Source organism: Protopterus annectens, chromosome 11.part0 (assembly GCF_019279795.1).
Source record: "Protopterus annectens isolate FY-2018-M chromosome 11.part0, PAN1.0, whole genome shotgun sequence".
In the NCBI taxonomy this organism is placed as follows: Eukaryota; Metazoa; Chordata; order Ceratodontiformes; family Protopteridae; genus Protopterus; species Protopterus annectens.
In genome coordinates this window covers 657,406,286-657,433,115 of record NC_056745.1, presented here as the reverse complement: position 1 = coordinate 657,433,115, position 26,830 = coordinate 657,406,286, and the positions used below count along the sequence as shown (strand labels likewise).

Sequence of the window (26,830 nt, the reverse complement as noted above, 5' to 3'; positions counted from 1 at the left end):
CTGCTTTTTTAATAATAAGTCCAGAGCACAAAAACCTTTAGCATGAGTTTAGATAGGTTGTTGTTAAACAACTGTTTTAGTACAACAATGTCAGTAACAGAAAGTAGAAATGGTTGTTGTCAAACTGTGGGAACCTATAATAAGAAAAATAACCAGAGATCCTGAAGAGGTAGTAGATATATTTTTGTCATTTTAGGAACATTTGTAAAAAGCAGAGAAAACTGCAAAAGTGAAAATTAAGAAAAAGTAAAAATGGAAATGTTCATGGAAGACTTAAATATTCCAAGGTTAGAGGAAGATGAGGCTCAACAATTAACAGTTAAGACAGGAGGAGATGAGATAAAAAATGGTGCTGTATAACCAATCTGCAGGAAAGTCTCCAGGAATAGATGATATTGCAGGGAAGTTTGGAAGCTAGTAGGCAAGAAAGTGATAAAGATCTGGAATGTTTTGTTAGCAGTATTTTAAAAGCAGGGGTAGCACCAGTATCGCGGAAAAAAACTGTGGTGGCTATAATACCTAAAGACAGTAAAGACCTATCAGAATCAGGTTCATATAGGCCCATTTCAATTTTAAACCATGATTATAAGGTGTTTCTGTCTATAATGGCTAAAAGGATGCCAAAGGTGTTGCCAAAATTGATAGATATGAATCACTGTGTTTTTGTGGAGGGGAAGCAAACATTAATAGAACAATGATGATCCAGAGGGAAGCAGAATGCAAGAAAATACTGCTGTTATTGGTGGATCTTGATGCAGAGAAAGTAATCAACAGTGTAATATGGGATTTTATGAGTAGGGCAATGGAAGCATTTGGATTCCCTGATACAATAATAAGGTTAATTAGGAGGATATATAAGGGATCAGAGACAAAAATTCAAAGTTGGAGAGTTCCTCTTTGATAAGTCACATCTTAAGAGAGGAACCAGGCAGAGGTGTCCTCTTTCCCCCTTATTATTTGCATTATATTTTGAACCATTGGCAAAGAAAATAAGGGACTCAGAAATTCAAGGATATAATTGGTATGGTAATCAAGAAAATTTGTCTTTATTTGTCAATGATATTATTTTCTACCTGATAAAACCATAAAAGGATATCTCAGTATTGTGGAATATTCTGAGACAGTTTCAATTTTTTTGGGGGGGTATACAATTAATGAAGATAAAACAAAAGTTATATATGTAAACTATGTACCCACATGTGAATTGGTTCAGCAATACTTATATTTATGGGGACATGATAAAATGAAGTATTTAAGAGCATGGGTTAAAAATTATTCTGTTATTATGTAGGAAGAGACTAAACAAAAGATAACACAAAAATGGGAAACTGGAAACTCTTCTCTATGGCTATGAATAGCAAGATACAAGGAGTTAAATGCTTTTAGTCCCTTTAGTTTTATACACAGATCAGGCATATTTTTATCAATCAGAGGAGAAGTTGTGGATAGTGATTTATAAAGAGTTGAAGGATTTTATCTGGGAGGGGAAGAGGGCAAGAGTCAAGTGGGATAAGTTGAGCCTTCCAACAAAACAAAGTGCTTTAGGATTATCGGATGCGAAAGGGTATTTTAGATTGACACAGTTAAGGCTCTTATACATAACACAAGCAGAAAGCTACAGTTTAAAGTGGAAAGGGATGATAATGAAGTGAAGGAAATTTAAGAAATAAGGAGAGAGTCATATAAAATGTTATATTCATAAAGTAGCAGATGTATTCTATGAATTAAGCCAACACTGGAATGGAGAAAGGATAAGGATTACTGCAATTAGGGGTGTAGATAATAGGCAAGAGGGAAATGGTAACTTACTGGAGGAAACTGGAAAAAAACAAGGTATTGAGAACAAACAATTAGAGAGAGAAAGATAATAGAATGGGAAGAGACCAAGAAGACATTTGGATTGCTGGATAGAGACTGCCCTCCCTATCAAAGATTGATATCAGAGTGTAGGCAAGGAGAAAGAGATAGTGGAATCCTAAGTAAAAGACCTTCACTGGTAGAGTTTTTTGTTGAATTGAGAAAAGAAACTGCTATTAAAAAATGGATAATTAGTACAGCATATAAAATATTGCACTCTAACTATAGGAATCAATCAGAGAAGGTTAGAAAAGATTGGGTAGAGCGACTGGATAAGCAATTCACAAAGAAACAATGGGATGACATATGTATGCAATAAAAGTCTACAAGATTTAGGATTGTTGCTTGGAAGTGTTTGCATAGGTATTTTTATACCTCAAGCAGAATCCAAAGAATTGTTCATCAAGTAGATGGCAAACATTGGCAGTGTGATGGTGAAGAAAAAGGTAACCAGGAACAGGTCAACTTTTCTTTATCGAAATTACATAATCTCAAAAAAGAAAAGTATGATCCCACTTCCACAAGAGTGCACTTCAACGAAAGTGCACTTTTGTGAAAGCCAATTCACTGAATCGGCAAGCCCCCCTGCACTCTGCATGTGGAGGCTGCTTCCCCCACACCCCTGCTACTTTAATATACTAACTCTGAGATCACACTACAGTGAGGATAAGGAAGTATCCTTTTCTCCATTATAGTGCAATATTGGATTTAGTATATTTAAGTAGCGGGAGTTTGGGGGAGTGCTTGTCCCCCCATGCAAAACTGTGTTTAAAATCTTTCTTGTTTTTTATTTTGCTGATTCTGTGAATCGGCTTTTGCAAAAGAGCACTTTCGTTGAAGTGCACTTTCGTGGAAGTGGGCTCGACCTTCTGTTTGTCAGCAAAAAGACCAACAGGAACATATGTTTTGGGAGTGTAATGAGTCTGTGGACTTTTTAAAAATTCCTTAAAGAGTACTCAGAAATACTGGGTGAGCAAATGGGTGTTACTTATATTTTTGAACTGGGATACAGGATCTGAATTGCCTGGAAATAGCAAGGCCTTGTTAAGTTTAATTCTGGTGACTGCTAAAAAAGCAATTAGTAGAAAATGGAAATCAAACTCTAAACTGACTGTATTTGAAGCAGTGAACAGTGGAATATTACAACAGATATAAAATAACTGGAAGTGAGATCTTTAGAAAAGGATAGGAGCAAATTACATAGAAACAAAATAGAAATTGTGGGAACAATGCATGCAGAAAAATATTTTGGAGGAGGGATGAAATTTAAGATAAGGCAGTAAGTGACCAACTTATGTAATGCTCGATTGATTATATTGTGCAGAAGAATATATATGATATACAATGTTTGTAACTGTGAACCTTTTAATATGGTTTGTTTTCTTTTATATAAATGTAATTTTTTCTATGTTACATTTGATAATTCTATAAAGGTGGTTAAAAAAAGAATGAACATTATTGCCTTGGTTCCATACATGTGAGTCATACTAGTATGGCAAATGTGGGTATCTTAGATGTATGGGTATTCTTGGCACAGTTTGGCTGCTATTCACAGTATGAAGAATACTAAGTCAGGTGGTGGGCATATGACCTTTGCAGTTTTATTCCTGTATACCTGTAACTGTTGGACAACAGGACAGGTATAGAATGGCAGGTGGCCACTGACTAACATGAATGTCCCAGCACTTTCTAGGCAGATTCATAATCCCATACACAATTGTTATAGGCACAACTACAAAATTTCAGGACTGCTACCTGTGTCAGGCCAGCTACGGTAGCACATCATAGCATACCAGCCTTTACATCATACACCCATAACGTTAGTCAGGTTTATAGCTTTATAAAGAAGTATTTAAATATTTGTATAATGTTCTTAGTCAAGTGGTTTGTGGATACATTATTTTGATGTTATTCATTTTTTCCCCTCTATCCCATCCCTCCCTTTCTCACTATCCTTTCTTTTAAATGTATTTTATGCTTATTATATATCTTCCCATTTATTTTACAATTGTTCACATAACAGTGTTTACCACAGCAGTGCCAATGGCTTGGCCTAGGTTTACAGTCCCCCAGCAGACTCAGCCATCTCCTGAATCTCCCCAAGCAACATCCCAAGCTGTCTCCTTGGTGGCTGCAGCAGGCAGCAGCTAGGTGGGCACCTATCCAGTCCTGGGTGGTGTTTCACCAGCTGGGAGTACTACTGTTCCCTCTGGTGGCACTGCCAGCATAGTAGCTTTGTAACCTGCAAGGAGATGGTGGAGCTCGTAGAAGAATTGTTGGACCAGTGGCTAGAAGCCCGTATTGGCAACCTGGAAAAGTTCTTCTTTTTGCTGGTGGAGTCACATCGCTGTCTGCCCTTGCCATCAGCACCTCAGGAAGGACCCAGTGAAAAGGATAGTCAGGATGCTGTCTAACCTTCCCCGGGTATTGTACAGGCAGTGCAATATGGAAATCCATATCCACCATATCCCCCAATCCAGTGTTCCCATCCCTTGTTTCACTGTTGGCCCCTGTTTGTTGTCCAGTTTTCCCCATCAGCATTGTCCTCCCTTGTTTCTATATGTCTACTCTACTGTTCCCCTCCCCAGTCGGTCTTTGTCTATGTTATACATTTGTGTGTTGGCCCCTGCTACTGACCCAAAACGTCTTATCTTTCCTTCACCTTCCGTAAAATCCTTCCCCAGCTTTCTTTCTTAAAGAAAAAATAGATATTCATACCCTTCCTCTGTTGCCCTCTCTCTCTCACTCCCATTCTTATGATACCTTTCCCCCTTGTGTGCTATCCTTTGCCTGTTGCCTCTTTTCTTTACTGTCCTCTCCCATTCCTCCTCTTTTTATGGTAAAAAACAGATTTAATCAGTGCAATGGATCCTTTAAAGTTGCATTCTTCTTTTGCTATATACATCTTAGCACATGTACACAAGCTGAAGTGAATGCTTCATCTGTTTTCATCAATTTTCTCTTCTGCTTCCTAGCCTCTATTGTGGATTGTCCTCTCACATCAAAGGAATTTTAATATCTAGGAGGTTATGCAAGGTCTTGTTTGTTTGATCTGAGGCTTTGTAGGCTAGGCAGAGGCCACTACACAGTAGGGTGTAAGATACAGAAAAGACAGAGATAGAGCTTTAAAACATTAAGCCTAGCACACAGAACTCCAAACCTTAATTTTCAGGAATTTCTGTTTTTGAGTTGGACTATTTGGACAGCTACATGCTGAAGGGTCCTAATAAGGAGGAGTAGCAGCGGAATGATAACATTCTCGGAACGAAAAAATCTACTCCTGGTAATCAGCTGGCTAGATAGAAGGATTTTCTAGCTATAACAGACAAGTGGTAGTCATAGACACATTCATTGTCTATAAAGATTCCCATACCCCTGATAACTAAGTCTATTTTGAGGGGGGGGCAGTGTTTATGTGGTAAGTGTGTCTAACAGTCTCAAAATCAGCTTTATCAGTGGAGAAGTAAATATCAAAGAGTAGCCCTAGTACTAAGGCTGGGGTACCCACTCATGGCAAGCCTTTTAGGGGAAAGTGTGCCTCCAGTCTTAATTGAGTTGGTTCTGTCAGTGATTCAGATTGATATCCAATGGCTTATGTAAGAATTAACATTTAGTTTGATTACTTTATTGATAATGCCTAAGTGCAGAATACTATCAAAGGCCTTGTCTACGTCCAGCTAAGTGGCACACACGGATATGCTGTTATTTATTTCTTCAGAAACCTTTTAAAGAAGTTTACTAGGTATAGCAGACAAACTCTGTCCTTTAAAATAGTAACAATTAAATTTACACTGCAAAAACAATTTGACATGTTAAGCACCACAAATGCGTTTTTTTTTTTGTATGTATTTTCATCCAGTTTCACTGAATGTGGCCAAAGTAGCTAGTTTTGTTTCTTAAGTGCAAAAATATGTATTTCAGTTGCAGGTCTAGCCATATTGCATAATGCCATGATACTAGGTGAGAAAAAAACTTGTTTGAGGCACTTAACACTTTGTAGAAATACTAAGGATATTTGTATACCCCCCAATGTTCATATTCAGCTAACTTTTAAATGTCCTTAAGTGCCCCTTTGGAATCTCTAGATCATTCCTCGTATTCCTTGTACTGCAGTCCATTCTTTATTAAATGCTAAAATATGATGCCATCTTCCAGCATACCAAAAACGATGTCTGGTCAGTCTCTGCTTAAACTCTACTGCAGTCAAAACACACAAAGTTACCAAATAATAAGAAAGACATAAAAGTACAGAACAAAATAACAGGTGCATGTTTACAGGTATTTTGCAAAGTATTTTCTATTTAAACATCTTCCTAATATTCACAATAAAAACTTCCAAAACATTGAGAAATCACTCAGCTCTGTAGATTCCCTTTACTGCTATGCTGATATTTGTATTTTAAAAGTGCTAAAATCATCACAATCTGCTGGGAGATAGACCAATTAATTTTAATTTCAACAGAAGAGTTATTGTTCCTTGTTTAGTCTAGGCCAGCTTAAGTTGTTTTATTCAGAAGTATAAATGCCACTTTCTACAAATCTAGATGAACCTGCTGCAATTCTTGCAGCTAACCAGTGCTAACTGCTTCCAGTTTACTGCTTGTAGACTTCCATAATCACATTTAGCTGCTATTGTCGGTCTTCCAGACTTTCCAGCATCTGCATAGACCTATTAGGTACTTCTAAACCGAAGTTTCCAAAGTTCACAAATTCGATAGACTCCTCATAAGAAAAGCAAAAAGAACCTGGCCCTGACCTCCGTGCGGGAAAAAAGTATTGAAAAGAGCAAAACTCCAGAAACTCCACCTGACTCTGAATTCTAGTAGTTTTTAGTCCTTCAGTTACAACTCAAAAGTCAACAATGTTTCAACAATGTAAAAAGTTATGCATATTAACTTAAATATGCACAGCAACCTAACTGAGAATAAAAAACAGCTTCAAATGATCAGTTCTTAACTCTGAATATGTTCTGACATTTGTCAGTTGTACTGAAATTATTGTAAGTCAAATGCAGGAAAGCAGGTGAATCTTTAAAGCTGCAGTAGATACATGTCATATTTAGAGTTGCCTGCGTGCAGTGTTTCAGAATTTTTTCTTTTTTTATGTTGATGCAAGGATGTTCCCAGCACAAGAATCTGGTAGTCTATTGGCCGTTTTGGGACAATTTCTAGCTCTTTCAAGTCCCCCTGTATAAAACCCGCTTTGGCGCAGTTTTTGCACTTGCTACTACTCAGCCAAGCTCCTCGTGGTCCTGCAGAGTGGTGCTAGCAGCAGAGAGGCTAAAAGAATGACTGCTAACCTGATAAAAGTGTTTTTTTCCTGCTACTACCTGGGCGACTGTCCGATCTAGCTAAACTGCAAGTATTTCTGCTTCTTGAACTGTTTTAAACTGTTTAAAGTTGTTTTTGCACCTGCACTTTTAAAGTTTGTCCTGTTTGTTGCATATACCTGTTGAGGCTACACACTCAAGTGTGCTAGCCTGTGTTACATATTTATTGCATTTTCCTGCGGTTTGTTACAAAAAAGAAAAAAAACAAAAAAATTATCCTTGTTTCTCATCTTTCCTGACCTAGAGTAGTCTAAATACAGGCTTTGCTGTATTCTGGACTTTTGGAAAGTTCCTGTGTTGCCTATTTCGTTTCTTGCATAAAGGGAAGTTTCTTTGTTCACCAGTGGCAGTGGGGAGCTTAGAGCAGCCTATCTATCCATGGAGGAGTATTCCCAGCACAAGAATCTGGTAGTCTATTGGCCGTTTTGGACCAATTTCTAGCTCTTTCAAGTCCCCCTGTATAAAACCCGCTTTGCGAGGTTTTTGAGCTTGTTACTACTCAGCCAAGCTCCTCGTGGTCCTGCAGAGTGGTGCTAGCAGCAGAAAGGCTCAAAGAGCGACTGCTAACCTGATAAAAGTGTTTTCTTTTTCCTGCTACTACCTGGGTGACTGTCTGATCTAGCTAAACTGCAAGTATTTCTGCTTCTTGAACTGTTTTAAACTGTTTAAAGTTTTTTTGCACCTGCACTTTTAAAGTTTGTCCTGTTTGTTGCATTTACCTGTTGAGGCTATGCACTCAAGTGCGCTAGCCTGTGTTACATATTTATTGCATTTTCCTGCTGTCTGTTGCAAAAAAGAAGAAAAAAAATTATCCTTGTTTCCCGTCTTTCCTGACCTACAGTAGTCAAAATACAGGCTTTGTTGTATTCTGGACTTTTGGAAAGTTCCTGTGTTGCCCATTTCCTTTCTTGGATAAAGGGAGGCTTCTTTGTTCACCAGTGGCAGTGGGGAGCTTAGAGCAGCCTATCTATCCCTGGAGGAGTGTTCCCAGCAGAAGAATCTGGTAGTCTATTGGCCGTTTTGGGCCAATTTCTAGCTCTTTCAAGTCCCCCTGTATAAAACCCGCTTTGGCGCGGCTTTGCGCAATTTTGCGCATAGCGCAGCATCGGGCAGTTCCGCTTAATTGGGTTTAAACCATTCTCGGCTCCACAAAGTCTGCTCTTCACTTTTTCCCTTAGAACTGATCTAGTTCTCATAATAAACACCCTATTCCTACTCTAAAGCCTGGCACTTGCTCACTAAAGCAATTATATAAGTCAGCACTAAAAAATTAAAAGCACTACACCCTCACAAACTCCCTTTGAGTACCTTGTTCCCCATTGGCCCTTTTTTTCAATTATAAAGGAATTCCCAATACTATTCTAGCATGTCCAAAGGTGAGTTGTCAATCTCCTCTCCGGTCCAGCTGGTGAATCTGGGAATCTTTAGGCAATGTTACAACTGCCTTATGTACACAGACAACCCTCTCCTCCTCCCAACAAATTCCAACACATGTGAGAGATGCAACCATATAGCCAAACTGGAAGCTAAGCTCTCTCAACTCAGTACTGGCGTAACCAGTCTGGAGGAGAAGGAAACCACACTCACTACAATTCCAGTCTTACATAGACCTACCACGACAGCAAACCAAACACATAAACACACAAAAACATACTTGGAGGCTCTAAATAAAAATCTGCCTAAGCAGCAGGGACCTCCAAAGCAGACACCCAAGCAACCGCTACCCCAAAACAAAACACGTGCAACACATAGCTCACAAAGCCAGTGTGCTGAACAGTCACAGCCCTTAAGGCTAAACAACACACCTGATACACTTGTAATAGGTGACTCTATCGTCAGGCACACTGACGTCCCGCTCACCAGGCTGAACAATGAAAAGGTCACGGTGAGCTGCCTGTCGGGTGCTAGGATCCGCTACATAACACAAGCACTCAGGTCACTCCAAGGCAAGTACAAATATGACTCAGTCATTGTCCATGCTGGTGTGAATGACCTGAGACGTACCTCCCTGGACTACATCAAAAGAGACATAGAGGAGCTCTCTGAGCATGTAGCCCAGGCCGGTATGACCATGACCTTAAGTGGCATCTTACCCTCACTAAGAATGATGCCACAATATGAAGACAAAATGATCAATTTCAACAATTGGCTTAAGTATTGGTGTCATTCAAAGGGGATCCAATGCCTGTCAGCCTGGGATGACATGCTCGACAAGCCACAATGCTTCGCTAGGGACGGCTTGTACCTGTCACCCCTGGGCTTTCGGATATTGACAAAGGCTCTTGCCACCCCCATAGTGCCTTTTTTAGGCAAGACTCAAAAGACAAACCCACCTCCATAGGTATCACAAGGGATAAGAAACTAAGAGTAATGCTACTCAACGCCAGAAGTCTAAACCTCAAGATGCATGCACTCGAAACTCTCCTTAGCATGGAAAACATCGATATCTGTGCAGTAACAGAAACCTGGTTCAAGGCTCCGAGAGCACCCCAGCACTACCAGGTCATACCTCATACCATGCTTTTCAGCCCCAAAACTTGGACCGAACCACAAAAGGAGGGGGAGTATCAATATTTGTCAAAGATACCCACACCTCCAGGTTGGTGGCACAGCACGAAGCATCAGAGACTATCCATGTGCAACTAACAGTGGGTAAAACTGCCTTCCAGTTTATAGCCTGCTACAGACCACCCTCCCAAACCCAGGAACCCTACTTGGCCTTCCTGAGAACACTGAAAAATATGAAGGTCTCTCCAAACACCATTATACTGGGCGACTTCAACTACCCAAACATAGACTGGGAGCATTACTCTAGCTCCAACACCCTAGCCCAAAGGTTCCTAGAATTTATAAACTCAAATGCTATGGAACAACTTGTTACCACTCCCACAAGAGGGGAAAACATACTGGACCTGATCATCACCAACATGGGGGCTCTATGCTCCAGACCAGAAGTGTATCCCGCACTGGTAAGATCAGACCATAAACTAATCTCACTGGATATTCACATCCTGACCCCACCCCTTGCCCAGAAAACCACAGTGAAAAACTTCTCTAAAGCAAATTTCACACTCCTCAAAACCGAGGTGGAATCCTTCAAAGCCCCTGGGCCTGTGGAAAATACAGCCCAGACCGCAGAAACCTTTATAAACGCATTCTATGAACACCTTCAGGAATGCATGGATCATGCAATCCCAAATAAAACCAAGACCCAATCCTCCAAAGGCAGGCGTCCTGTCTGGTGTACCCCAGCCATAAACAAACTATACAATAGAAGGAGGAAGCTACTACCCAAAAAGGGAAGGCATCTTTGATCAGTATTAGCAAAAAACTACGGGCACTCATAAAATCATCTAAGGCCAGCTTCGAGAGAAAAATTGCACAGGACACTAAGGATAATCACAAGGCTTTCTTTAGTTATGTTAGGAACCTGGGTGGGAATTCCCAGATATGTTCAGAATTAGTCCAAAATGACAAAAAATACACCGAACCCACAGACATTGCCAACATCCTAGCTGACAGGTTCAGCGCAAACTTCTCCCCCCCCCCCTCTCCACCAAAAGGGCAAATATCTATCCCAGCAGAGTGCTGTCTCCCTGACATCTCAGGTGCTCAGGTAAGAGCTGCCCTCTCCAAAGCAAAAAAACACAGCATCGGGCTGTGTCCTACATGAACTCCAAGAAGAGCTAAACCCAAACATAAAACTACTGTTCAATCTCAGCCTTACTACAGGATATGTACCCAAAGAGTGGCGTACAGCAACAGTGGTCCCTCTCCACAAAGGTGGTGCCTCAACAGATCCTGGAAACTATCACCCCATAAGCCTGACTAGCTTGGTCTGCAAAGCTATGGAAAGGATCATCATGGACCTCATAAATAAAGATATTGGGGACCTACAGACACTGGATCCTACCCAGTTTGGCTTTGCTAAGGGCAGATCCTGCCTCTTAAACCTGGTTGATTTCTTTGAAACGGTCACCAAGGCCATTGACGAGGGGATGGTGGTCCACATAGCCTACCTGGACCTCACAAAAGCCTTCGATACAATACCCCACTCGGGCATTATAGATAAGCTCACCAGCTTAAATATAAACCCCTATGTCACTAGATGGGTTGCAAACTGGCTCAAGGACAGAACCCACATGGTTAGAATTGCTGGAGCCATGTCAGACTCCAAACCAGTTACAAGTGGCGTCCCACAAGGCTCAGTCCTGGGACCTCTCTTGTTCGGTATATATTTCTCGGAGGTACAGGCAACACGGAAGGACTGTGGCTGACCAAGTTCGCAGATTACTGCAAACTATGCACCATAATCAACTCTCCAGCTGACACAAGCATCCTACAAAAGGACCTCATAGAAACAGCCAACTGGTGCCAGAGCCATGGCCTCAAGCTAAACGCCAAAAAGTGTATAGTCATCCTCTTTGGCAAAAACAAAGTGCCCACAAATTACCACATAGGTGGTAATCCATTAAGTACGGAAGAAGTAATTAGGGACCTGGGGACCCAAGTTGATAGCAATCTCTCATTTGAAAATCACGTCGCCAAAGTGATTAGAAAAACATTTTATATAGCCCACCTAATCATGAAGGGATTCACATCTAGATCAGGGGAGGTCATCGTGCCTCTTTACTCATCCCTCATCAGGCCCATAATTGAGTACAATGCCCCCTTTGGGATGTACCTTACCAGACACCTGCAGCAACTGGAAAGACCCCAAAAGTACGTCACCAAGAGGATCAAAGGGCTCAAACAGATGCCATATGCTGCCCGGTTAAAGAAACTCCAGCTCCACTCAGTGGCATACCGCCTGCTCAGAGGCGATCTGTGCCTGACGTATAAAGCCATGTCCAACCCAGAATTAATGGACATGCTGCACCTCAGAAAATCCAAATCCCATCGAGCTACGCACTCAAGAGACTTGAACCTCAGCACTGAAATAAATAGGACATGCTGGAGGGACAGATTCATAACCCAGAGGCTCACTTCACTCTGGAATAAAATCCCAGTCCAGGTTAGGCAGAGTCCCTCATTGACTCTCTTCAAGAGTAATCTTGATGAGTGGATGGGGGATCGTAGGTTTACCCCGGGTATCACTTCTGTGTCACTGTTAGACAGAGGCACAGTATACTAACCTCAAAAAAGGGAATAGCAAAATTCATTTAAAATGGGTGGCGAAAGCCAAATACACTCTGGCTAGGCTTATAAATGCCCTAGGGCAGATAGCCTAGTATGAACCTATGAACTTATGAACCTATGATTCTTCTCCTATTTTGATGCTGCAAAAGTACTTAGTAAGTACTGTGTAAAGCAAGAAACTACTTGTTTCATTTGTAATACCTCATTCCTGCCAGCACACCTTCCCAGCACCTGTACTTCTTGTTGCTGTATCACATTTTTTTTCTTCTTCCAAAATGTAAATACAAATCTCTCAAATAATTTCATCAAGAATTCTGAAAAAAGCCAAAACAATGGAGGACAAAGTCCCAAAATCAGGGACAATTTTTAAATATTGACAGCTACAAAATGTCAGCTATCCCCTAACTGTCTACAATAAGCCTCAGGTGGCTATATCACTGAATGATTAAAATAAAAATATAGTTTGGATCTACAAAATTAAATTTTATTTAGCCACAGTGAAAGGTAAGTGCTTTCATCTACCAAACTATCTTCAAGAGGTGTAGACTTCTTCAGATCAATGTTAATGGTCACTAATTTTCTTTCTGAAGTCTATGGAGTCTAGGAAGTTGGATGACATAAATTCAGCCAATGGTTTGAACTTATTTTCTAAATGTATAGCCATGGTCTCACTGATGGACCCTCCATTGGCCACCTCTTGTCTGAATGGTGGGTCAGTCTTGTTCTTATGTGTCTTTGTTATCCCAAATAAGTTTGGGACATGAAGGTGTTGCACTGTAAAAAAATAAGTAAAGATGAATAGTCTGTCAGACAGCCTTTCTTGTTTATTTATTTGTCTGAGGATAGTCATTGTTTCTTCTTGTCTGCTTTGGATGTGCTTGAGGGATCATTCCCCATTGTAGTAGGTAGGGTTATCCAGCACTGCAAACATTTCCTCTTGGTGGTGTGCATTACAACAAATCCCCCTTCCTTTGTTAGCCTTCATACCTCAAATGTGAAGGGTCTTGGTTTAGGTTCTTAAGTGCAATCTGTACCTCTTTGAAGAGTTTGCAATAATTATGTATGCATGGTTTGCTAAGGAGGGTCACACTCTCTTTCTCACAGCTTCTTTCAAAAACTGTGAATGGTTGCTTGGAGGCTGGGATAATGTCACTGGGTTTCACCTATTTTTTTGCTTTCCTTGTGTGAGCCATGCAGCTTAAGTTGTAGGTTCAAGTTCTGACTCTGGACAAAAGTGAAAACTTTGCTAAGGACCATTATGTTGAAGTCAGATAGCTGTCTAGTGGAGAAGTTCAATCCTGGGTTTGTTCCCCATCTCTCTGTCTTTGTCTCCCAACATCCCTCTCCCTCCCTGTCTCTTGATCTTCTTGGTAGTGTTCTGTTGTGCTGTTTCTCTCTGTTGTGTTGTTTTCCCTGTGGTGGGCTGTTGCTCCTGTTCATGTAGTTTTGCCTGTCTTGGTGCTGGGACTGGTGGATGGTTGTTGGGGTCCTGGATGGAGACCTGGCCCTTTGATGTGGCCTGTATTTAATTCAGGTTTGTTGGCAGGGTGCTAGCATTGTAGAGAGTTGTAGGTTGTTGTTTAATTTCAGTTTTAGAATAACAAGTTGTCTCAGGTTGATCTCCTGTGTCTTTGTGTTGGATCCACTCTTCCTTTTGTTGTGGTGATTTCGGGCCTTAGGACATTGGGTCGGCAGGTTTGGGGACAGCATCCATGGGTAAAAAAAGGTTTAGTTGTTGTGTCAGCTCCAGTATATCAGCAACCTTGTCTGTCCACCCCTTTTTTTCTGTGATGTTAGTAATCAGGCCACATATGGTTGGACCTGGATTTGTAGTTTCTCCTGACCTGCTCAAAGTACTTCATTTTTTTTTAATATGGGACCATTTTCTCTATTTTGTTCTGTATTGTACACAGCCTGTGTTCATTGATCTGAAGAAGTCTATAGATCTTGAAAATAGTTTAGTAGATGAAAATGCTCATCTTTCACTTTAGTGGTTCAGTAGTTTTTTTAATTCATCCGAACTGTGTTTTTATTTTTAACATTACTCTAATTCACTTAAAAGGGTACTAGAACAGGTTTTGCTCTGACATGCATTTGCTAAACAGTAAGTAGTATGAAACTGTGGCATTAACGACTGAAAGTGTTAATGATTTACCAGAAAATTAAACTTTTTATGATGAATAGGGCAAAAATACAAGGCAAAATCAAGGACAGTTGATAGGAATGTTTAGAGATATTTCTTGTTTTGACAGATCTTAGACAGTTCGCTGAGTTGTTGATTGACATTAATTACAGTGATCACAAACAGGAAGTGATGCTGAATGGGAAACATGAAACATGAAGAGCCGTTTTGCATAGTGTCACTAGGAACTTTTTAATAATAATAGACTGTGTCGCTTATTTTTGTTTGGAAAAGATGCTGAGAAGGTTGGGAGGGTGGCCTAATGGTTAAGGTGTTTGCCTTACAAACACAAGGTACAGGGTTTGAGTCTCACAAGGAATAATTGGCTAGGCTTAAAATGGTACTAACCTATGAAAATATTTTATGCATTTATATGGTGTTCTGATGTTGCTCCTGTGGAATATTTGAATCACTTGATACAACTCTCTTATTCCGCTTTCGGCTTTTCCTCTCTACTCCTGTGTAAAGCATCCGAAATCAGTTAGAAGATATGACTAGTCTGGTCAGATACAGGTTTTCCTAGTTATAAAAAAGTTATCTTTCTCCAAGTTGAGCCTGGTGTCCCATGAAAGAAAGGGAATATGTAGCATTTTTATTTGTGCAATATGATTTGGTAAGCATGCTGCAGAAAGATACAAGTTGAACTGAGTTTGATAATTTTCTTTGAACAATTTCAGAATCAGTGGAGTACTTTAGTTACATTTCATTTTTACTGCATGCACATATTTAGTACTCATAGTGTAACTGCACAAACTGTTATTACAGGTAAAACATATTAGGGTTGCAGTCAGTGGAACAGCCAAGTTTTTTTGAATTGTACACTAACTTTGACAATGTAACCCCCCCCCCCCCCCAAGTATCACAGATAGTGCATGTGTCCGGGCAGCACACCTTTAGAGTACAAAAAAATCTGAAACTGACAGGCATAACAAAAATATCATTTGGTCAGCATAGCAGTCTTAAAAAATTATGTTTAACAAAGCTGCAACTTAATAAAATAAAATCACAACAAACAGTGCAGAAAATAAATTATTAAAGAAAGTAGTCACCATGGCATACATGGTATATGCCTGGCCACACCCTTGATAACAGTATCTTTTGTTAATATTAATATTTTTGTTAGTATTAATATTTTTACTATTACTACATCTATGATCTTATAGTCTGAAACATAATTATTTAAACTTCACATTAACAAGTCTTCACAAGCCTGCAAAAATCTCAAAGGTAAACATGTTACCTGGTTTGCAAATGTTCATTCTTACCACACATCAAGCTGCTCAAGTTGAACATTTTAAGTGCCAAGTGTTTTCTTGCATTCTCCTTGCCTGGGGATACAAGTCAAAGGTGGACACTGCTACAGCAGGTGGTTATAGCACACTCCTAAAGCAGGTGGTTATGGTACACTCCTACAGCAGGTGGTTATGGTACACTCCTACAGCAGGTGGATATGGCACACTCCCACAGCAGGTGGTTATGGTACACTGCTACAGCAGGTGGATATGGCACACTCCCACAGCAGGTGGTTATGGTACACTGCTACAGCAGGTGGTTATGGTACACTGCTACAGCAGGTGGATATGGCCTACTCCTACAGCAGGTGGTTATGGTACACTCACACATCAGGTGGTTATTGTGTATATGTTAAGTGCATGGTATGCCCCGTAACAGAAGCAGTATAAAGCAGGGAAAAGAAACACATTTTACTCTGTCTTGGCTGTTGTAACTTGGGTACAATGTGCCAGCATGAATAATATTTGCATCTATAACAAGCTACACATTTTACCCACTGTAAAGACACTTAAAATGGGCTAAGCTTAATAATTAATATTGCTCTAAACATTGATGTATTGAGGTATTACCTGTTGCTTTCTCCATTTTGGCATATATGCCTAATCCTATCATCAGAAGTGAGACGATCTGAAAATAAACAAATGACAACTTGTGTTAGTCTTATTATAAATTACTGAGTTTATTATAGAAATAATTTGTTACCCCCATCCAGACTTTTTTTTTTGAAACAGTACTAATCCCTGTGTAACTGCGGTGGTGGTGCTGCGGTAGCGTTGTCGCCTCATAGTTAGACGTTGGCCGTTCGATTCTCAGTTAAAGCGTCTACTGTGTGACGACATGCGTGAATGGGCGTTCCTTCGTTGAAGGTTGTGCGTTAGGCCCGGCAAGCCAGCATGTAAAACTCTACTGCCAATCATTAGCGGACCGGAGTTCCGCTGTGGCGACCCCTAACCGGGAAAAGCCGAAAGACACACACACACTAATCCCTGTGTAAATAGGAATTAACTTCGTGCTTTACAGCAACCTATGTGATGACAAAAACTATGCAGGGATGATACATCCATTTTGTTTAAAAAAATCTGAACACTCCCAACTATGAAAGCAAAACAGAATGCATCCTCAGTCTATGACATACATTAAGTGCATTAGACGTTTGTTACTGAGACAGTTTGTAGTGCATCTACAAGAACTTTGCATTCTGAATGCGCTGTTATACCACAGACTATGCTTTGTGTCCGCACTGCTTAAGTGATATACTTCTATACGTGAAACATTCAATGTTCTGCAAGTGACAGCATGCATGATGCTTAAACTCCATTCAGCATTGCCCCAGTCAATGTACTTTTTTCTCTGTCTTTTTTATGCAATGCCAAATCATTGTCAAATGAGACCCTAGGCAGGGTGGACTCCCCCAGCAGCCATACCAATATTCCATTACTTGGCTTCTCTTCCCAGTTATCAAACTTGCAAGTGTGCGTCCCATTTTCATCTTTATTTTTACAATGGTCCACAGAAATTTGGATTTACTCTAAAACTTTTATTACAAGTTTACAGCAAAAACACTGACAGCCATTTGCCAAACAAAACAAAAAACTTTCACATTGAAAAGAATAAAACTTTTGTTTCTTTGAAAGAAGCAATGGCAAGGCACTAAACTACAAGAGGCAAGCTGGGATTTATAGTCAAATAGCATAGACTGAAGCACTAATTAGTGGCTATGAGAAGGGTTCAGTTATTCAAAGACAATGGGACCAGTTCCGATAGGTTACTGCGAGGTGTACATGAGGTGTACACCTTGTACCTTGTTCAGAGACAATTCTGCCGTGGTGCTTTAGCATGGAAACATACATCACTAGGGAGGGCTGTCTCTGTGCCCATGCTAAATACTAATGAGGCATAAGCTGATTTACCATGTGCTGTCCCCAGAACTGCCTGCATTAAAGTAACATGGCTGCTCACAGCCAAAAGCTTGTGTTCATACATCACGGTAGAAATAAGTACTGGGAAGATTATTTGATAGGTAGTGTTGCTGTGTGTGTGTGCATGTGTACATATAGGAATGCATGTGTGTGAGAGTTTATCTGCCTGGGAAATTGTTGTGAGGGAAGGTTAGTTAGGGATAGGGTAAGGTGTGTGTTTGTGTGTGCCTGCATGCGTTTGTATGGGTAAATGATGAGTTTGTGAGTGTCATGTTCAGCTGTGTGTGTATGTCTGTGCATGAATGTATTAGTGTAGGTCTGTGTATGTGGGCTGGTGGGTTGGGAGAGCTGTCATTTCTTCACACTCCCCCAGACTAATGAGTAAATCCTGCAACATCTGGGGGGTGAGGGAACACTAGACACCATGGATAACTCTAAACATCATGATTTAATAGCACATAGAGTCAGGGGAAACAGAAGATGCCAGGGATAACTTGAAACATCATGCCTTAACAGCACTTAAGGTCATGTTCATATTGTGCCTTAAAGGCACTTAACACATTTGGCAGAACAAAAGACAAGGGGGGGACACTAGACATCAGGGAGATCGCAGCCTATTGTGCATTAAAGGCACTTTGAAAAACAAGAAGGAAGAAAGGCAACATGGATCGAGGGAAGCAAAAGGCATCAGGGCACTCTGTGTAGCATGACAAAAAAGAAGAAGAAGAAAGATGTCATCAGTTGGGGGAACAAAAGGCATCTAGGATTCTCTGTATATCATGCCCAAAGGCACTAAAACAGACATTCGAACCCCGAACTCCCCTCTTCACACAGAAGGTATTAGTCCTCTACTCCACTAGACACCAGAGATTGTTGAAATATTACGTAAGTGTTTAAGAAAACAATCTGTAAAGCAAAGCAGGGAAGAAAGTTTGATCCCTGTACCACTGATACAGAAAACAAGCTGTATTAACCCACTATGTCAACTAATAGTTTGGTATAGCTATGGCTATTTTATATAATAATAATAAGCATGAAACTCTGAGGTCTGGCATGATTCATAGGTTCATAGGTTCATAGGTTCATACTAGGCTATCTGCCCTAGGGCATTTATAAGCCTAGCCAGAGTGTGTGTGGCTTTCACCACCCCTTAGGATGAGAATACTATACCCATTAGTTTGCTGTGCCTCTGTCCAACAGTGACACAGAGATGATTCCCGGGGTAAACCTACGATCTCCCATCCACTCGTCAAGACTTCTCTTGAACAGAGTCAGTGAGGGGCTCTGCCTCACATGGACTGGGATTCTGTTCCATAGTGTAGGGAGTCTCTGGGTGATGAATCTGTCCCTCCAGCACGTCCTATTTATATCCGTGTTGAGGTTTAAGTCTCTTGCTCTCGTGGCTCTGGTGGATTTGGATTTTTTGAGGTGGAGCATGTCCATTAATTCCGGGTTGGACATGGCCTTGTATGTCAGGCACAGATCACCTCTGAGCAGACGGTATGCGACTGAATAGAGCTGGAGTTTCTTCAGTCGGGCATCGTATGACATATGTTTGAGCCCCTTTATCCTTTTGGTGAGGAACTTTTGGGGTCTTTCCAACTGCTGCAGGTGTCGGGTAAGGTACATTCCGAATGGGGCATTGTACTCAATCATTGGTCTGATAAGTGAAGAGTACAGGGGTACAATGACCTCTCCTGATCTGGATGTGAATCCCTTCATGATCAGGTGGGCAATGTAGAAGGTCTTCCTAACCACTTTGGCAATGTGAGTGTCAAAAGAGAGGTTACTGTCAACTTGGGTCCCCAGGTCCCTGATAACTTCTTCAGTGTTTAATGGATTACCACTTATGTGGTAATTAGGGTTACCTTGTTTTTCCCAAAGGGTTTGACTATACATTTTTGGCATTTAGCTTAAGGCCATGGCTCTGGCACCAGTTATCCATTTCTATGAGACCTCTCTGGAGGATGTCTGTGTCTGATGGAGTGTCAATTATGGTGCCCAGTTTGCAGTCATCTGCAAATTTTGTCAGCCACAATCCCCTATGTTTGCCTGCACTTCAGAAAAATAAATGCCGAACAAGAGGGGGCCCAGGACTGAGCCCTGTGGGACACCGCTCATGACTGGCTTAGAGTCTGACATGGCACCAGCAACTCTAACCCTGTGTGTTCTGTCCTTGAGCCAGTTTGCAACCCATCTTGTGACATATGGGTTTACATCTAAGCTGGTGAGCTTTTCTATGATGCCCGAGTGGGGTATTGTGTCAAACGCTTTTGCTAGGTCAAGGTAGGCTGTGTGAACTGCCTTACCCTCATCAATGGCCTTAGTGACTGTTTCGAAAAAGTCGACCAAGTTCAAGAGGCAGGATCTGCCCTTGACAAAGCCAAATTGGGTAGGATCCAGTGTCTGTAGTTCCCCAATGTCTTTATTTATGAGTTCCATTATGATCCTCTCCATAGCTTTGCAGACAAGGCTCGTCAAGCTTATGGGGCGGTAATTTCCAGGGTCTGTAGAAGCACCGCCTTTGCAATGTCTGTGACTTACAAGGAAAAGGATACATATAAGAGGCAACAGCAGGAGCATGTCCATGTTGAGGAAGGCTTCATTACAAAGCCAGGAGGAACACTAGATGACACAAGGGTGAATTTTTACAGTATTATATGGACTCTGTTTAAAAGTTAATACAGCAACATTTCTAGCATAACAATATAGATATGAATAATAAAAAGAATGAAACTCTTAGCATCTGCCATTATTGAGTGACTGTAGGGGTTCGAGATTTATGAGGGCAGGGACAAAAGAAAAGTAAAGAGACATCTGAGTCAGATGCATTGGTGTGTGTTTGAAAGTGTATATGTGTATGGGAGGGAGAATGAAGGAGATCCCTGTCCAATGCAATGCATGGGCTGCCAGTGTTAGTTACCACATATGTGTATGGGAGGGAGAATGAAGGAGATCCCTGTCCAATGCAATGCATGGGCTGCCAGTGTTAGTTACCACATATGTGTATGGGAGGGAGAATGAAGGAGATCCCTGTCCAATGCGATGCATGGGCTGCCAGTGTTAGTTATCACATATGTGTATGGGAGGGAGAATGAAGGAGATCCCTGTCCAATGCGATGCATGGGCTGCCAGTGTTAGTTACCACATATGTGTATGGGAGGGAGAATGAAGGAGATCCCTGTCCAATGCAATGCATGGGCTGCCAGTGTTAGTTACCACATATGTGTATGGGAGGGAGAATGAAGGAGATCCCTGTCCAATGCAATGCATGGGCTGCCAGTGTTAGTTATCACATATGTGTATGGGAGGGAGAATGAAGGAGATCCCTGTCCAATGCGATGCATGGGCTGCCAGTGTTAGTTACCACATATGTGTATGGGAGGGAGAATGAAGGAGATCCCTGTCCAGTGCGATGCATGGGCTGCCAGTGTTAGTTATCACATATGTGTATGGGAGGGAGAATGAAGGAGATCCCTGTCCAATGCGATGCATGGGCTGCCAGTGTTAGTTACCACATATGTGTATGGGAGGGAGAATGAAGGAGATCCCTGTCCAGTGCGATGCATGGGCTGCCAGTGTTAGTTACCACATATGTGTATGGGAGGGAGAATGAAGGAGATCCCTGTCCAGTGCGATGCATGGGCTGCCAGTGTTAGTTACCACATATGTATATGGGAGGGAGAATGAAGGAGATCCCTGTCCAATGCGATGCATGGGCTGCCAGTGTTAGTTACCACATATGTGTATGGGAGGGAGAATGAAGGAGATCCCTGTCCAGTGCGATGCATGGGCTGCCAGTGTTAGTTACCACATATGTGTATGGGAGGGAGAATGAAGGAGATTCCTGTCCAATGCGATGCATGGGCTGCCAGTGTTAGTTACCACATATGTGTATGGGAGGGAGAATGAAGGAGATCCCTGTCCAATGCGATGCATGGGCTGCCAGTGTTAGTTACCACATATGTGTATGGGAGGGAGAATGAAGGAGATCCCTGTCCAGTGCGATGCATGGGCTGCCAGTGTTAGTTACCACATATGTGTATGGGAGGGAGAATGAAGGAGATCCCTGCCCAATGCGATGCATGGTCTGCCAGTGTTAGTTATCACATATGTGTATGGGAGGGAGAATGAAGGAGATCCCTGTCCAGTGCGATGCATGGTCTGCCAGTGTTAGTTACCACATATGTGTATGGGAGGGAGAATGAAGGAGATCCCTGTCCAATGCGATGCATGGGCTGCCAGTGTTAGTTATCACATATGTGTATGGGAGGGAGAATGAAGGAGATCCCTGTCCAATGCGATGCATGGGCTGCCAGTGTTAGTTACCACATATGTGTATGGGAGGGAGAATGAAGGAGATCCCTGTCCAATGCGATGCATGGTCTGCCAGTGTTAGTTACCACATATGTGTATGGGAGGGAGAATGAAGGAGATTCCTGTCCAATGCGATGCATGGGCTGCCAGTGTTAGTTACCACATATGTGTATGGGAGGGAGAATGAAGGAGATTCCTGTCCAGTGCGATGCATGGGCTGCCAGTGTTAGTTATCACATATGTGTATGGGAGGGAGAATGAAGGAGATCCCTGTCCAGTGCGATGCATGGGCTGCCAGTGTTAGTTACCACAGGAAAGTGCTGATTTGCACATGTGCTAGTTAACGAGTGATTCAGAAACATGCAAGTTATTTGACAATAAGGACATTATCATTATAGCTAACGTATTTGAATTGCAAAATACTGCAGCATGTAAACAGCACATTTAAACTACAGCTCTTACCACAAATGCAGAGTTTTTTCTGAATCCTAAAGTGTCCCTTTTCAGGGGAAGACAAGGAGCACTGTTTGGGGAAATGACTTGGTTAGAGTCAAACAGTAAACAAACGAAAGAGGTGAGACTCAAACCTTTACTACATAAAGCAGCACATTAACAGCTCATACCCTTACTCATCTGCACTAAGTGGCAGACAAGCACTGTTATAGACCAATACAATGCATTTCACACCTATGTGCCTGCAAACAACAAGCTAAATTAAAAACATATTCAAAGTTAAAATATTAGCATTAAACTCAAATAGGCAAAACAAGGAAACGAAGGACTGTACCCAAAGAACATGGCTTATATGATGATGCTTCTATTTACTAACATTGAATCCTTCCTTTACACTATAACTGAAATGCAGGAACCAACTATTTACAAACACAACACACACACACACACACACACACACACACATACTCACACATACTCACACACACACACACACACACACACACACACACACACACACACACACACACACACACACACACACACACACACATGATCATCAGTTACAGCCCCCTGTATAACTGTGTACACCACAGATGTTTGCTTATGACCAAATGACTGAACACTTACATAAATATTGACCCAGAAATCTATTTTGGCTTCTACGATGATATCCATACAGTGTAACACATTGCACCCACTATGCTCATCCAACCTCGTAGCTTAAGAATCTGAGGGAAAAGACCTAAAATCAGGAACAGATTTGAAATAGTTCAGCTATATACCTATAAAGTTGCCAGTATAAGTAATTTAAATGAGAACTGATAAGAGCTGGAGTATTCACTGATATGACTTGGGTGTATGACACAGTTAATCATAACCTTCTACTCAATAAGCTCATAAAACTTAACTGTAGTATTGATATCTTATGGTTCCAAAATTACCTAAAGGAAAGAACCTATCAAATCTATGTTAATGAAGCACTTTCCAATAAAAGTATTCTCAACACGGGTGTTGAAACAAGGCCCCTTCTTTTTTCCCTCTCTTTATTAATGCTCTTACATTTGACTTCCCTAAGCATAACCTAGCAGTGTATGCAGATGACACCCTCATGCTAGACTCACACAAATCATTCAGTGGCCTTCAATCCAACCTACGAAACAATTTCTCTAACCTATACAACTGGGATACTACAAATAAGGTGTAAATAAACCTGAAGAAAAACAATGCTATGGAATTTTCAACTCCAGACAAGCTATCCAGAGTGCAACCACTACTACTCAAAGATATCAATGACGCCATGATCCCTAATGTCACCGAACAGAAATATTTAGGCCTTGATCTACACCCCTTGGTCAACCACAATGGCTGCAGACATTACCACCTAGAAAGTGCTTTCTCAGTTAAAAGTATGCTACAGAATATATCACCTCTTTCCTTTGTTCTGCCAAGATGTCTACAGTCAGAAATGCAGACTCTGCCCCATTGTGACTCCACTTGGCATGCAACACTCAGAAACTGCATACAGCAGAAAACAATGTATACAAATTTGTCTTGTTAGCAGATCCTCAAAAACACCTCTGCAATGTCCTAAAGAGAGTCATTTGGCTTCCAATAGCTGCAAGGGCCTCCCTATTGTTTGGTACTGAAGTTTTTATAATAATGAAGCATAGGTATTGTGCCTTCAGAGTCATAAGCTACCACTCACAGAACAAAGCTACGCTCTGAGAAGTAGTCAGGAAGATAATCTAATCCCAGTGAGATCATCGTTCACATCAGTTATTAACAAAATAACCTTTTATAGACAAGTGCCTGCAACATAGCATGACCAACTGAAATCACACATCAACAAGAACTGACACATTATAAAACCAGCCCAAAAGGACATCACATCTACCGATGGAAGCTGAATGTGCTAGCTTTTGTGACAATGGCTAAAAGTTAAAAACTCTGTTAACTCATCCATGTTAACCCATCCTATCATTCTTAAAACTAAATGAATATGTACAATTGTGCCATGAAAGTAAATGTATGTGTGCATTCTGTAAATATAGTATGTATATAACTTACACTTGAATTTTCTTCATTCTAGTCATCACTGTAATATATTCATTATTGTACATACTATATCTGAATTGCTGTAAATGTTTAGTCTGTCAATGTTTTCTATCTGCTCAGATGAACCTGGGTCCTGACTGAAAAGGACTGGTGATCTTACCCACATAACAAACGGAAATAAATAAATAAATAGATAAGTAAACATGACAAGTTTTGCGTTAGCAAGAATTTTCTGAAACATATGAAGTCTGAAATGCATATCATTACCATTACTTAGTGACTACAGTCCACAACACTCTGCCAGAAAACCACAAATTTTATGAGGAACAGACCTCAGATAAGTGGCTTGAGATCAGGTAAGTGTATAAGTACATAAAAAATGGTCTAGAAATATATACCAGCTTGCTGTTGCCAGAACCACACAGTGCAGCCCCATTGCAACTCCCCTTCACCCTCTCAACCTCTTATCTCAGGAATCACAAAGTCCCAAAATCATGGAAATTTTTTAAATATTACTCTTTACACTTAGAAAGTTGCTAGTGCAAAGGTTGCTGCATTAGCATGCATTTTCTAAATGATCTTCTTCTTTCGGCTTTTCCTGGTTAGGAGTCACCACAGCAGATCAACTTATCCACTCATGATTGGCAGTGGAGTTTTACGGTGTCGAGTTGCCAGCCCAGCGCCCAAACTTCCACAGAAAGTACACACATGCACGCACTCATGCCTAGGAACAATTTAGAGTGTCCAATCCACCTTCAGGATGTCTTTGGGATGTAGGAGGAAACCAGAGCACCCGGAAGAAACCCACGTGACCACAGGGAGGACATGCAGATTCCGCACAGAAGGCACCCCAGCTGAGGATCGAACCAGAGAACCTCTTGCTGTGAGGTGGCAATGTTAACTGCTGCACCACCGCGACTGCCCAGCAAGCATTTTCTGAATGATATGAAGCTGAAACTCAGATTTGTTATTTTTTATTGGGTCTAACCCACAACAATCTGCCAGAAAACCATAAATTGTATACAAACAATACCCTGCATGCCTACATACGTACATATGACTAATTACAATCATGTGTATGACTATACACTTAAGGTTCTTTTTTATTTATTTGCACTTTATTGTTCAAGTCAGTCCCACTATGCCAATGGACTTCACAAGGAAGACTTAAGGTGGTATTCATATTAACTAGAGGAGCTTTGGCTAGAGCCATGGTGAATTTCCCCAACTCTTTTTAATAAGTGCTGTAGGGCCTTTTACATTCACTTGAACCAGGCAGATGGGACCTTGGTTTAATGTCTCATCTAAAGGACAGACTCTCAAGAGTGCAGCACCCCCCTTATACTGCAATACAGTGTCAGTAGTAGAAAACTGATCTAACTACCTAGTGTGGAAATAGAATCCGCAGCCTTCTGCCCCAAAGGTAAATGTGCTTCCTGTTGAGCCGCTAAGACTGTTGAAATCAAGTGAATGAATAAATCCATGAAATAATGACCCAGAAATGTAACTCATCTTACTACTGTTAGAACCATACAGAGCAACCCACTGCAATTCCCCTCTGCCCTCTCATCCTCTTAACTCCAGAATCAGAGACCAAGACCACAAATCAGGAACAGCTTTTAAATATTGCTGTGTTGTATAGCTAGAATGTTAGCGGTGTAATGTCATTTGCATTAGCAGACATGCTCTGAAGGATATAACAAATTAAACTCACATATTTGTCATTATTTAGTTCCTGCAATACTCAATACTTTGCCAGAAAAACACAAATCTTAAAAGGACTCACAAAAATCCAGAGGAAAGTAGAGCAAGGACCAGCAGGAGCAAAATACCCACAAACTTGCCTGCACTTTTCTAACATCCAAAAAGTGCATAAATGCAGTGTTAGAATTGTAAACCAAAACATCCCTATGAAGTTTTTTTTGTCTTCCTGGTGACAATGTTCTTCTTGAAACTTTGAACATGTCCCAATATAACAGAGTAGTCATCTCTTAAGTTGGGTAGTTTAGTAATAAGTTTCTAAAAAGATTCTTTAACATTAAGAATTTCTTCACAAATCTCAGAAATCTGATTCTTATTGCGTGAAATAAGCAAACGTAAAAAGTCCGCCTCAGCCTTGGTAAAAAAACAGTCAGTTCATTAAAAATTTCATCAGAGGATGAAACACCATTAAGACATTTAAAACATCTGAGACCTTTGGGAACAACATTCAGGTGTATACACTTTTCAAAATACTTAGTCTGAACTACTAGCGCCCTATATCTTCTCAGTAGCTTCTCTGGG

At 41.0% G+C, this 26,830-nt stretch overlaps 1 protein-coding gene across 1 annotated transcript in view; it reads right to left on the bottom strand.

The window, feature by feature from the left end:
- The window catches only part of LOC122815534 (tetraspanin-33-like), a 429,437-nt gene that overhangs the window by 326,695 nt on the left and 75,912 nt on the right, over window positions 1–26,830 (bottom strand). Inside the window, exon 2 of the mRNA XM_044088100.1 lies at window positions 16,370–16,427. Within this exon, the coding sequence (XP_043944035.1) occupies window positions 16,370–16,427 (58 nt within the window). The remainder of the gene's footprint in view (window positions 1–16,369; window positions 16,428–26,830) is intronic.